This window comes from Dermochelys coriacea, chromosome 7 (assembly GCF_009764565.3).
Source record: "Dermochelys coriacea isolate rDerCor1 chromosome 7, rDerCor1.pri.v4, whole genome shotgun sequence".
Taxonomy (NCBI): Eukaryota; Metazoa; Chordata; order Testudines; family Dermochelyidae; genus Dermochelys; species Dermochelys coriacea.
The window spans coordinates 69,021,473-69,034,091 of NC_050074.1; the positions used below are offsets into that span (position 1 = coordinate 69,021,473).

The 12,619-nt window shown below is 40.2% G+C and overlaps 1 protein-coding gene across 1 annotated transcript; it reads left to right on the plus strand.

The window, feature by feature from the left end:
* Positions 1 to 3,761: 3,761 nt before the first annotated feature.
* On the plus strand, positions 3,762 to 9,353 carry LOC119858331 (pulmonary surfactant-associated protein A-like). The gene is made up of 3 exons (XM_038408693.2): positions 3,762 to 4,377; positions 6,533 to 6,610; positions 7,855 to 9,353. Exons 1-3 carry the CDS (start codon positions 4,218 to 4,220, stop codon positions 8,229 to 8,231), a joined length of 615 nt encoding a protein of 204 aa, XP_038264621.1. The 5' UTR covers positions 3,762 to 4,217; the 3' UTR covers positions 8,232 to 9,353.
* Positions 9,354 to 12,619: the final 3,266 nt, after the last annotated feature.

The following is a 12,619-nucleotide window of genomic DNA, read 5'->3' on the forward strand; positions in this document are numbered from 1 at the left end:
ACTGTTTATGAAGTACCTATATACTGCGGTGAGAGCCCCATGGAAATGCCTAGTAGAAAATTAGAAAGACAAGATAAGTGAGATAATATCTTTTATTGGACCAACTTTGAACCTGGAGAAGAATTCTGTAGCACTCAAAAGTTTGCTCTCTCGCCAACAGAAGTTGATCCAATAAAATATATTACTCCACTTACCTTGTGTGTCTCTTATCCTGAGACTCATATGGCTATAACAACACTGCAAACAAGGGAAATTTAATAATTTTGTAGTCAGTATGCAAGGTTTGAATGGTGTGTGCAAAATAAGGCCTGGGGTCACACATTGAATACAGAGGATAAAAAGAAATATTGACTAAATACTCATCCACTGAATGAGGCATGGTCCTTCAGAAAAAAATAGTATATGATGATATAAGTAAAGACTGTATCATAATGCACCTGCACAAAGGAGCTGAATTAAAGTTGTACAAGCAACATTGTCTGGTGTTTACTAGTTTTTGAGAAGTGGACGTTGTCTTAGTGTTCTTTTAATGTCATTATGGGATTATATATGTGTGTGTGTGTGTGTGTGTATACACAAGGCTTTTTTACATTTGGAAATAGATGTTACTGGTGAAAGGTGTGAGATTAGGAGCAACTGCAGACTGATGAACTCTTTTTATCTAAAGAACATGCACAGCACAGAGAGCAACTGATTTCCCCCCATTCCTCCAAGATGCTGCAATCCTGAGTCCCATTGCTCCCTGAGTTCAGTGTCTATTGTTCTGAGCTTCAGTCTTCATATCTCTTTCAGTCCTTAGTCTGGCTTTTGAGATTACCAGTGAGGAGGTTGGTTTGTACCAGTTCTGGTGCTGATTTGGTGACATAAGACCCATCCATTGTAAACTGGACTATGATCAGCAGGTCATTTAATATAGATCACTAACTAGCCACTAGATGGAAACAACTTTTACCAGGGACATAAAAATGTAAGGTAATAGAAAGAAGTCTTCCATTTTCTGTATGTTTCCACCACAGCCAGAGCTGTGTAAAGGGAATTTAATCTCACTGAGAAACTGGCTTCCTGTTTCATAGGTGATATTATCCCCCTCATATTATCATATTGAGCTATTGTTCTTAGTAGGATATTGAATTCCCCTTACAATATTCAGTGGTGCCTTAGGGAGTCAACTAAATTCTTATCTGGGAGTTTCTCTGAATAGGGCATATGTGGAGATGATGTGTCCTGGTTTGTATGCTTTGTCACTATTGTGTTAGATTGTATTTACTCATGAGCTTTCAGCTCCCATCACTGATGGGCATATAATGCTTTTACACTATGGTTTCTGAGAAAATACTATGTAGATAATAAAAGTCAGCTGTGTTCCAGAAGATCTATGGAAATGTTATATCCTGCAAACAACTCATGACAGACATCTCTGCAATCATCTATTCTTAGGCTCCAAGACTCTTTTACTCAATTAAAATCTAATAGCTTAGCTCAACAAAATGGGAAAGCATCATTGCATGTTGACTTTTCAAATATTCTTGCACAAGGCTTTAAATGTAAAGAAAATAGAAGCAAAAATGATTGAAGGTAACAGTTCTCAAATGTCTGTGTTGCTGGCCAAATGTATATCCAATTACATTTTTGTGTCTATTAGAAACGTATTGTGTGTGTGTGTGTCCAATTACGCGCCCTATAAATTGTACCTTTATCATGCTCCTTTTGCATTTCACATTGGAGCTGACAGGTAAGTTGAACTTCTTTATAAATTACCAAAAAAAATCTATTTTAAGTATAACAAAGTCTCAATTTAAACTTTCCATCTTAAATACTTTTTCAGAGTTTCTTTACATTTCCCTCTGTTGCTAATACACCAGTCTATTTTTATTGAGGAAATCACCACTGATACAGAGGTGTTTAGAAAATGCTAAATTTATGACAATGAAGAGAAAGAGGCAGAAGAAGAATAAAGTCTGAATGAAAAAGAAGGAGGAGTACTTGTGGCACCTTAGAGACTTACAAATTTATTTGAGCATAAGCTTTCGTGGGCTAAAGCCCACTTCATCAGATGCATTCAGTGGAAAATACAGTAGGAAGATTGTACACACACACACACACACACACACAGAACATGAAAAAAATGAGGGGGTTGACATACCAACTCTAACAAGACTAATCGATTAAGGTGGGCTATTATCAGCAGGAGAAAAAAAAACTTTTGTAGTGATAATCAGGATGGCCCATTTCAAACAGAAAAGGAGTACTTGTGGCACCTTAGAGACTAACAAATTTATCTGAGCATAAGCTTTCGTGAGCTACAGCTCACTTCATCGGATGCATTTCAAACAGTTGACAAGAAGGTGTGAATAACAGTAGGGGTAAAATTAGCACGGGGAAATAGTTTTTAATTTGTGTAATGAGTCATCCACTCCCAGTCTTTATTCAAGCCTAAGTTAATTGTATCCAGTTTGCAAATTAATTCCAGTTCTGCAGTTTCTCATTGGAATCTGTTTTTGAATTTTTTTGTTGAATAATTTTGACTTTTAGGTCTGTAATTGAGTGTCCAGGGAAATTGAAGTGTTCTCCAACTGGTTTTTGAATGTTATAAATTCTTGACATCTGATTTGTGTCCATTTATTCTTTTGCGTAGAGACTGTCCAGTTTGGCCAATGTACATGGCAGAGGGGCATTGCTGGCACATGATGGCATATATCACATTGGTAAATGTGCAGGTGAACAAGCCTCTGATCGTGTGGCTGATGTGATTAGGTCTCATGATAGTGTCCCTTGAATAGATATATGGACAGAGTTGGCAACGGGCTTTGTTGCAAGGATAGGTTCCTGGGTTAATGTTTTTGTTGTGTGGTTGCTGGTGAGTATTTGCTTCAGGTTGGGGGGCTGTCTGTAAGCAAGGACTGGCCTGTCTCCCAAGATCTGTGGGAGTGAGGGATCGACCTTCAGGATAGGTTGTAGATCCTTGATGATGCACTGGAGAGGTTTTAGTTGGGGTGAAAGTGATGGCTAGTGGCGTTCTGTTACTTTCTTTGTTGGGCCTGTCCTGTAGTAGGTGACTTCTAGGAACCCTTCTGGCTCTGTCAATCTATTTCTTCACTTCAGCAGGTGGGTATTGTAGTTGTAAGAATGCTTGATAGAGATCTTTTAAAGTGTTTGTCTCTGTCTGAGGAGTTGGAGCAAATGCGGTTGTCTTAGAGCTTGGCTGTAGACAATGGATTGTGTTGTGTGGTCTGGATGAAAGCTGGAGGTATGTAGGTAAGTATAGCGGTCAGTAGGTTTCCGGTATAGGGTGGTGTTTATATGACCATCGCTTATTAGCACTGTAGTGTCCAGAAAGTGGATCTCTTGTGTGGACTGGTCCAGGCTGAGGTTGATGGTGGGATGGAAATTGTTGAAATCATAGTGGAATTCCTCAAGGGCTTCTTTTCCGTGGGTCCAGATGATGATGATGTCATCAGTGTAGTGCAAGTAGAGTAGGGGCATTAGGGGATGAGAGTTGAGGAAGTGTTGTTCTAAGTCAGTCATAAAAATGTTGGCATACTGTGGGGCCATGCGGGTACCCATAGCAGTGCTGCTGACTTGAAGGTACACATTGTCCCCAAATGTGAAATAGTTATGGGTGAGGACACTGCATGCATCTGATGAAGTGGGCTTTAGCCCACGAAAGCTTATGCTCTAATAAATTTGTTAGTCTCTAAGGTGCCACAAGTACTCCTTTTCTTTTTGCTGATACAGACTAACACGGCTATCACTCTGAAAGTCTGAATGGTTGCTTTTCCCTTTTAAAATATAAATAATTTAGACGGTGTACCCTGAGTAATCTTGATTGCTTCCCCCCCACCCCCACTGTAGTAGACATGCCTACCTATTGCTGCATAAGTAATACTGAAGTTTAACTTCTCATTTTTTCTTGTGTGACAAGTGTATCAACAGCTTTATAAAAAAGGGTTTTTGCTCTCTAGACCAATGCCTATAAAGGATAAATTGTTTAGTCGGTAATAATCAATCATTCAAACCCAACTATTTTATAGCTACACTAATCATGTTAGTATCACTGGGGGAAGGGGGGGGAAGACTAAGCTAAAAAGATTTCAGTCCCAAACAGAAAATGTTATTGTGAAATAAAGAATTCACACTTCTCAATCATTTTTAATTTTGAAAAAAAGCACTCAGCACTAGGTAGTAAATACTCTTTGTTTTATAGCTGGCCTCCAACAATGTTGCCCCAACTGTTTCACATAGTCACAGCAATAGCCTTTTTGCTGGTGACATGCCATGCCTGGGACCACCATGAAGGAATTCACAGAATCCCTGGACTGAATGGATTGCCTGTAAAAGAAGGAACGCCTGGTTTAAAAGCATACCAAGGACTGCGAGGTAATTGCAGGGGTTACCTACCGCAGATGTATAGATATTCTGCTATATTTCATTATTTGTATCTGATAAACCGAATTCTACTTTGTTGCACTTTCAGTCCCATTTTCAAAAGTGACAGACATTTAGAAGCCTAAGTCTCATTGAAAGTTAGCGGTGCTTGGTTACTTAGATGTTTTTCAGAATGTTACTCCACCTCTAAAGCTATAAAGCCACCAGCGAATGTGATTGTGAAGCAGTCAAAATGTGTCTACAGGGATTGTTCCAAATGTATTGAGTTCATTCAGTTTTTAAAAGTCCCTTTTTTGTCATTTAGACATAATCTCTGCATATCATTCAGAAGAATGAAAATCTGGAATTGTTTTCCAATCTGTTCATTTAATCTTGGGGGGAGGGGGGGTCTGTCTGTATGTGTTTGTGTCTCTGTGTAAAGCAACCTAGAGAAAAATGGCCATAACCGAGTTTAACTTTCAGTTCTACTCCTAAATATGACTATGTGAAAATGGCATCTTCTTATTCAGCTGATCTGCTCCCTGTGTCTATTCAGTTGTGTCTGCTGGCTTTCCTGGCTAGGATAATATTTACTGTGCCTTACTCCTGGTATTGCCGCAGAAGCAATGCAACTGAAAATGAGAGAGCTAGGACTGCATTGGTGTTACCGGGTACGTTTCAAAACCTGCAGCCATGAGGCTCAGAGTCAGGTCTACAGACATTTGGACTCAGGCTCTGAAGCCCGGTGCAGGGTGAGTTTCAGAACCTGAGCCTGAATGTCTACAGAGCTGTTTTTAGCACCGTAACATAAGCCCCATGAGTCTGAATCTGTAGACCTGGGCTCTGAGACTTGCTGCTGGAGGTTTTAAAACACACAGTGTAGACGTACCCATTGCAGGCAAAACTGGGACTGCAGAACCTTCACACTTAAGGTATATCTACACCAACTCGAGTAGCCACACGTGACCCCCTCTGAGGGCCTAGGTACAACGAAGGCGGCTAGCCCAAGCTGCTACCCATGCGACCACAGACATACTGCTATTTTTAGCATGCTAACTTGAGCTAACTTGAGTGTTTGCCTGCCTGCGCTGAGATGCACCCTTACAGTTGCTGGTAGGCATAACCTTAGAGATGATGTACCAGTAGGAAAGAGTGCAGCTTGACTTTCAGGGTTTGCACCACTGGAAGTGAAAACAAAAGTCTCTCTCTTTGTAAAAGAATATGTTTAATACAGATATCCTAGAGAGACTATAAACCTGAATCTCCAAAATGCCATCGTTACAAAGTCACTATTCAGAGTACAATCATACTTTAAATGTAAGAGATTAATCTAATCAAGTTAATTGGCACTGTACGAGCTGATAAGAGATAATTACATTTCTGCAAGGTTATCCACAAGGTTTGAATCCACGACCAATAGCACCAAAGCTTCTACCTTCCTTTATTATTACTAGGAAACAACACCCACTTTACAAGTCTGTTACACTTGGTTCTGCTCCACCACCAACACCACATGTGATCAGGGCTTTCCAAAACAGCTATCAAGTCAAAAGTAGTATCTCATCCCAGCAAAATCTACTTCTCTGACCATACCCTGAGCGCAGACCATCCTTTATCATTAGCAGGCCGCAGACTAGAAAACTACAGATTATAGCCCAGATTCTCCTGACCAACCTGGTCCCAAGGGGTTGGAAGTGAAGGGGATGAGTGCTACAAAAATAGCTTTTTTGCAGCTTCCCAGTGCTGTGGCCAGGAAGCAACAGCCTGATGGATGTTTTATCTTACACCAGCAGTCAGTGATCTCAGGGAGCCCATACAGTATCTTAGGATCAACCCTCTTTTGCCTGGCTTGGTACTGGACTGATGCAAAGCACCAGTGGGGCATTAAAGACTAACTCAAAGATCTCAATTTTAATTCTTCATAAGTGGTTCCCTTCTTAAAGTAGTTTCCACGAGCCTTGTTTATCATCAGGATGGTCAGTGTCTGAAAAGGCCCTTCATTTAACACACTGAGATCAAATTTTTTCACATAGAAAAAACAAATGTTACAGTCACAAGCGTTTTAGAAAACTGCTATTAATTTCACACAACAACTTCCACATTATTGGTGAAGGCTGGTCTTAACACTTAAACTTAAGGGCATATATTTTTTATTTTTTGTCCATAGGCCTACTTGCTTCTCATGTTCCTAAATTACAAGAAATCATCAAAGGATTCAAAAATCGAATTGCCAGACTGGAAAGAGGTAATCTGTCTGCTTTTGCTTTCTGCCCCACCCATAACTTGATTAACAAGTGTGGAAAAAATAAGCCATGAAATACCACCTCCTTAAAAATAGTCCGAGTCTTGTTCCATTTATTTTTATATTCTTTTTATACAAAGAATCTCTGGGGACGGGCAATGATACATTCTGTATTGTGTTAGAGAGATTAATCTGTGGGCCATCTAATTAGTTACTAGGGTTCCTCCTATCAGCCTCAGATAACTGCGATAGGTTGAAACACTGATGCAAACCAGCCAAAGGTGGCTTATTGCACAATCTCTTTCTGTGCAGAAGTGCTTTCAGGACTCTCTCTCTCTGGGTCATCTGCACTCTGTGAATGATCTTGAGGGCCATCACAGTTATTCTGTGGCTACAAAAGTGACAAGTGTCATATCTAACTAAGGCCTGCAAAGATTTATGCATGTGCTCAACTTTATGCACTGTGACTAGTCTCGAAGTCAGTCCCATTACTCAGTGTGTGCAAAGTTAAGCAGGTGCACTAGTCTAAACGATAGGAGCCTCAGGAGCAAAGTGAATTTAAAATTCTTCTCTTCTCTCCTTCATTTCTTCCCCTTCCATCCACATTCCCTCTGTCTCTTTAATTTTAATTTCTCTCTCCCCACTTTTCCATCATCTTCATCTATTTCTCCTCCCTTTTCCATCTCTTTCCCATCTCCTATTCCTTTCTAGTCTTATAACTATCTCTAATCAATACTCCTCCCCTTCCCTTCCTCCATTCTCCTCTCTTCTTGAGTTTATATTCTCTTTGTTCTGAAGTCACTAGACAGGAGCAATAGCCTATTCAATTTAGCATGTCATTGATGTTCCATCCAGCAGAGAGCAGTGTCTGGTAGGATAAATGACAGCCTATGATCTGGAAAAAGAAAAGGAGTACTTGTGGCACCTTAGAGACTAACAAATTTATTAGAAAGCTTATGCTCTAATAAATTTGTTAGTCTCTAAGGTGCCACAAGTACTCCTTTTCTTTTTGCGAATACAGACTAACACGGCTGCTACTCTGAAACCTATGATCTGGGTTTCTTTAATCTGGGGGTAGGAGGGAAGCGAGGGTTGTATCAAGTTTGCAATTTGTGTTCCTTATTTTATTCAGAAGGGTTAGTTTATTATGGATGAATACAGAAAGTGGGAGTCCCAGTATAGTAGCAATCATGAGAGTGTAAAATGATTTTAAAAAGTTTAACAAGATTTTTTGCTTTACTTTGTAGTCCTTACTTTGGATGGGACCATAAAGACAGTTGGAAAAAAAACATTTGCTACCAATCGGCAAGAAGGCAATTTTCAGACCGCATTGGAAGCATGCAAACAGGCGGGCGGCTCCATTGCATCTCCCAAGAATAAGGGGGAGAATGATGCTGTTTTCAGTATTGTGAGGTTATTTAACAAATGTACCTATCTGGGTATTGAGGAGCATGGGATTCCAGGTGAAGTCAGTTCCCTGGATAGAATAGCCCCAAATTATACCAACTGGCATGCAGATGAGCCCAGTGACATAGGGGAAGAAAACTGCACAGCGATGTGCACGGACGGTGCTTGGAATGGCACAAGTTGCAACCAGTACTGCCTCACTATATGTGAATTTTAATCCTTGCTCCTACCTTTCCTTTAAAAGGTCGGACATCTGTAGGGTCCTTTGAATTCTCTTTCATCCATAAACAAGAATCTGTCTTCTCAGCATTGTAGTTAGTGACTTCTGTGATTATTCTGTATGAGAAAATGAAAATCAATAAAGTCATGATGCACTGTGATAACCATAGAAGGAGGGAGTTACCTTTAACCACAGCACTGACTAATTTACAGAATTCCTGTCAACCCCACTGTGCTGCTGGTTTCATTTATAAGCAGAATTTGCAATGTTTAATTACAGATATGATATGCCAGCCTAGTCTACCAGCCTGGACCCATTTGGGACACTAAGGGGTAACCTATGAACAAGAAAAATTGTATCACCACAAGTTAGGCACATATCTGGTGATCAGCAGGATGGATGTAGATCCTGGAAGTGGTGCCGTTTTTCTATATCATGTAATGTTTAAATGTTATTGAGCATCCAATCCAAAAGTGTCATAAAAAGAGACAACTCATAGAAACATAGTTTAATTTTGACCAAAATTAGCAGAAAGCTTCTAAATACAATAATGCAACTATGTACTCTCAATAGTACTGTTTGGAAAGTTTGGGAAATATTTAGCTGCGGATTATCTATTTTTCCCATACTTGGCCTTTGTCTGCAGTCACACAAAAGTATGAACTTGTTTGTACTGTATAATACATCAAACTTTGTCATTATTTGTAGAATAGACTGATTTGAGAACAGTTTTCCATCTGCTATTTTTATGAAGTTTTGCAAATAATAAGACCCCAGCCACTTAATTATAGAACATTTTTTTAATTATTGGCTCAACCGATGACAAGTATAAAGTACACATGGTACACCTGTACTTATCTCCTTACTATCACTGAATACAATGACAATACATGTTAACTACTTATATAACAGTAATGACTGAGTAGAGGGCTGTAGAATGTGTTTATGAATATATCCTGTGAATTACAAAGTGACCTATGTGCTGTTATGTAACCCCTACATATAACTATGAACTAGTGGATGTCTAATGCAACATTACTACTCCCTCTCTGAACCTGTGACTGATAAGTACAGTACTTTGTTGGTACGCTCGTCACTGTCACCATTGCATGCATCAGAATACACTAAGTCTTCCCCATGTCATTTGCATCTCCTTGTTGCACAGGTACTCACAGCGCCACACTGCACAAAGGTGGGGATGGCTTCTGGAGCAGGTGGCAGCACCATTATGTTAAGAACAAGATATCCCATGCTATTGACAGGTTTCAGAGTAGCAGCTGTGTTAGTCTGCATTTGCGAAAAGAAAAGGAGTACTTGTGGCACCTTAGACTAACAAATTTATTTGAGCATCAGCTTTCGTGAGCTACAGCTCACTTCATCGGACGCATTCAGTGGAAAATACAGTGGGGAGATTTATATACACAGAACATGAAACAATGGATGTTACCATACACACTGTAAGCAGAGTGATCGCTTAAGACGATCTATTACCAGCAGAAGAGCAGGGCGGGGGGAAGAAAACCTTTTGTAGTGATAATCAAGGTGGGCCATTTCCAGCAGTTGACAAGAACGTCAGAGGAACAGGGCAGGGGGGCGCATTTTTGTCAACTGGTTTGTCAAGTGGTGAAGCCAGTCTACTACAAGCGATTAAAGCTGTAGTTCTAGTGCCGAAGCAGGACCTAGTTCTGGTTGAACGAACTGGTGCCTGTGTGACTCCTTATACCATTGTCTCGTATATTCAATTTGGCAATACTTGTATCCCTTGCTGTTCCAATAACATTGTTTATATTATGTAGAACTGTGGTTTCATGTGATCGGAACAGTGACATTAACCCACTCTATTGCTTATTATGCTGCAGAAAAATACAATGAGCATGATCCATGGCTTGCCCTGTGCACCTACTCAAGATGCAGGAATCAGAGTGTTAATTTCCTCTCAGATTGGTTCCTGGGGCAGTGAAGAGACTCAGGGAAGATTGTGAACTGACACTTCAGTCCTAGCACTGTCGATCACTCTACTGTTATGTTTCACCCCACTAGAGCAATATTGGTGGTATCATGATTTGTTTCTCTATAGCAAGTCTGAGCCCCAGTCATGGATTAGGACCTTATTGTGCACACACAGCACCAAAAAAACCAGATCTGTCCCAAAGAACTTGCAATTTAAGAATAGCCCAAGAGTCAATGGGTAAATACAGATGTTCCAAGAGGGAACCATGTAGTAGTGGATATTGGCTTTTTCTTGGTTTCTCTACTCCGAGTCTTCTCCAGGGCATGTTTTAGCACTTATGTCTATCCTTTCCCCGGCCTATGGCCATGAGCCTTGCTTGCCTCCTCAGTTTGAGGCTGGAGAAATGATGGCCCATACTACAGGGGAACAGGCAGCAATTACTAGATTGTTCTCTTTGTTATACTAGTTTTACACTCACATACCTGCATTGAAGTCAGTGTTACTCCTGGGTCTCCCCCACCTGAGAAGAAACTTGGGCTTCAGTATTTCTAAGATTGGGGTAGATATAATCTTGCTTTTTAATTTTGATTTGATTGACTAGGTGGCTCAAGAGATTGGTTATGCAAATCAGAGCCTCCCTCAGGTCAGATGAGTAGTCACAGAGATTCATTGCAATGAGGGTCATTTACTGGCAAAGAGAAATGAGTTGCTGGTCAAAGTCTAGTGCTCAGTGGACATATAGCCACCTCATAATATGTACATGCCACCTCAAGTATCAAATCAGAAAGTGCCCACGCATCTTCATTGCCATTCTTAACCGACAGGCCATAGGCAGACCTGGAGTTTAGCCCTGTTAGTTCAGGAACTTGAATCACACTGGCAAGGGATGTCTAAGAAGAAGCCTGACACACAGTTTACCTGGTTGTATCTATTCAGTTAATAAAGTGGAGAATTTCGTCTCCAGCACACTTAGGCCAGCATGGCCTTTATATCAACTAAATTCACTTTGAAATTGTTTTTTTTAAGTTGGCCTATGCATATGTGACTCACAAACTAAAGTGAAGGTTTTTTGTCAGAAAATGCCAGACTAAAACCCAGCCCTCAAACCTTATTCATCTCTTAAGTTTACAAAGTTCTGATGAAGGCAGCTAGCTGGTTTAGTACCCATTCTTATTTGCCCACACCCTCAAATACCACCCTGCTTCCTGGCACTCCAAATGATGCCATATAATATTTGAAACTCAGGTAGCTGAATGTCTTGCTTCCAGGAATGACATGTAAGTGTCACTGTGCCTCAATAGGTCACCACTGAGGTCTGTCATATTGAGGACAGGCCCCTGAGAAATAGGATAGACTCGACCCAAATTGGTGGTTCTTCTTCCATTAGATTATACCAAGCCAGTAACAAAAGTGAACGTCTGTAATCACCACACTGGTCAACAAGAAGTCAAAAATGCAATCATCTCCTTAGGCATTCTAGCCCTTGGCTCACCACCCAGACACTAGAGTTCACGATGCGTGGTTACTGAAAACCAATTTCAACAGTTATAGGGTCCTCCTCATCTAAAGAGACCAGCCACCTAGCCAGGTCAATATATAACACGGATCATACCCAATAATCCCCTGATGTCATTCGTTTAGTAACTAAAAACTAAACATTTGATAATAAAAGAAATGAAGAGTTATAAATGGTCAATCGATCATATACATACATGTGATTGCTAAATCCTTATATCGGGTTTGAAGCAGTGATGGAATAAACTGCTAGCTTGCAAAAGTTTCTCTGCAATTGCCCAAGCAGACTGTTCAAAGCTTCCTTGTTAGAAATCCAGTCCAGAAAAATGAAGCCCAAATGAAAGTGTCAAGTGCCTTTGATATCCTCTGCCATGTGCATGGAATTTTACCATCTCAAACAAAGCCCCCAATAGGACAGGCGCTGATGAAGTCCAGGGTCACTTGAGCATATCACATGCCCTTACATGCTTTGATGACTCACAGAGGCAGCCATTGCCCATATTCTTTCTGAGGCATCCACAGGAAAAGCTTTTGGGGCTGGATTAATGTCTTCAATAGCCCATTGTGAGCTAGGTGTCCTTAACTGGCCTTCAACACATAGAATTTACATTAGGGCAATACAGCTATCTGCAGGTGCTACCCAGGATTACAACGCATGTGTAAGATCCAAATACATAGCCAATATTCATAATTTCAGATACATGGATTTAACCAGGATAATCATATTTGATTGATTGTAACTTTTCCATTGATACCTTATGATACACTTCATATAAGATTTATGGAAATTGTGTAACAGTGGACTTCTTTGTTATACACAGCATCACAGTTAGTTTGTCACATTAACGCTAAAACAGATTGTTTACCACAGACCTCATTGAAAACAGGTAAACATACTTTTAAGCAAATGATCATTTGG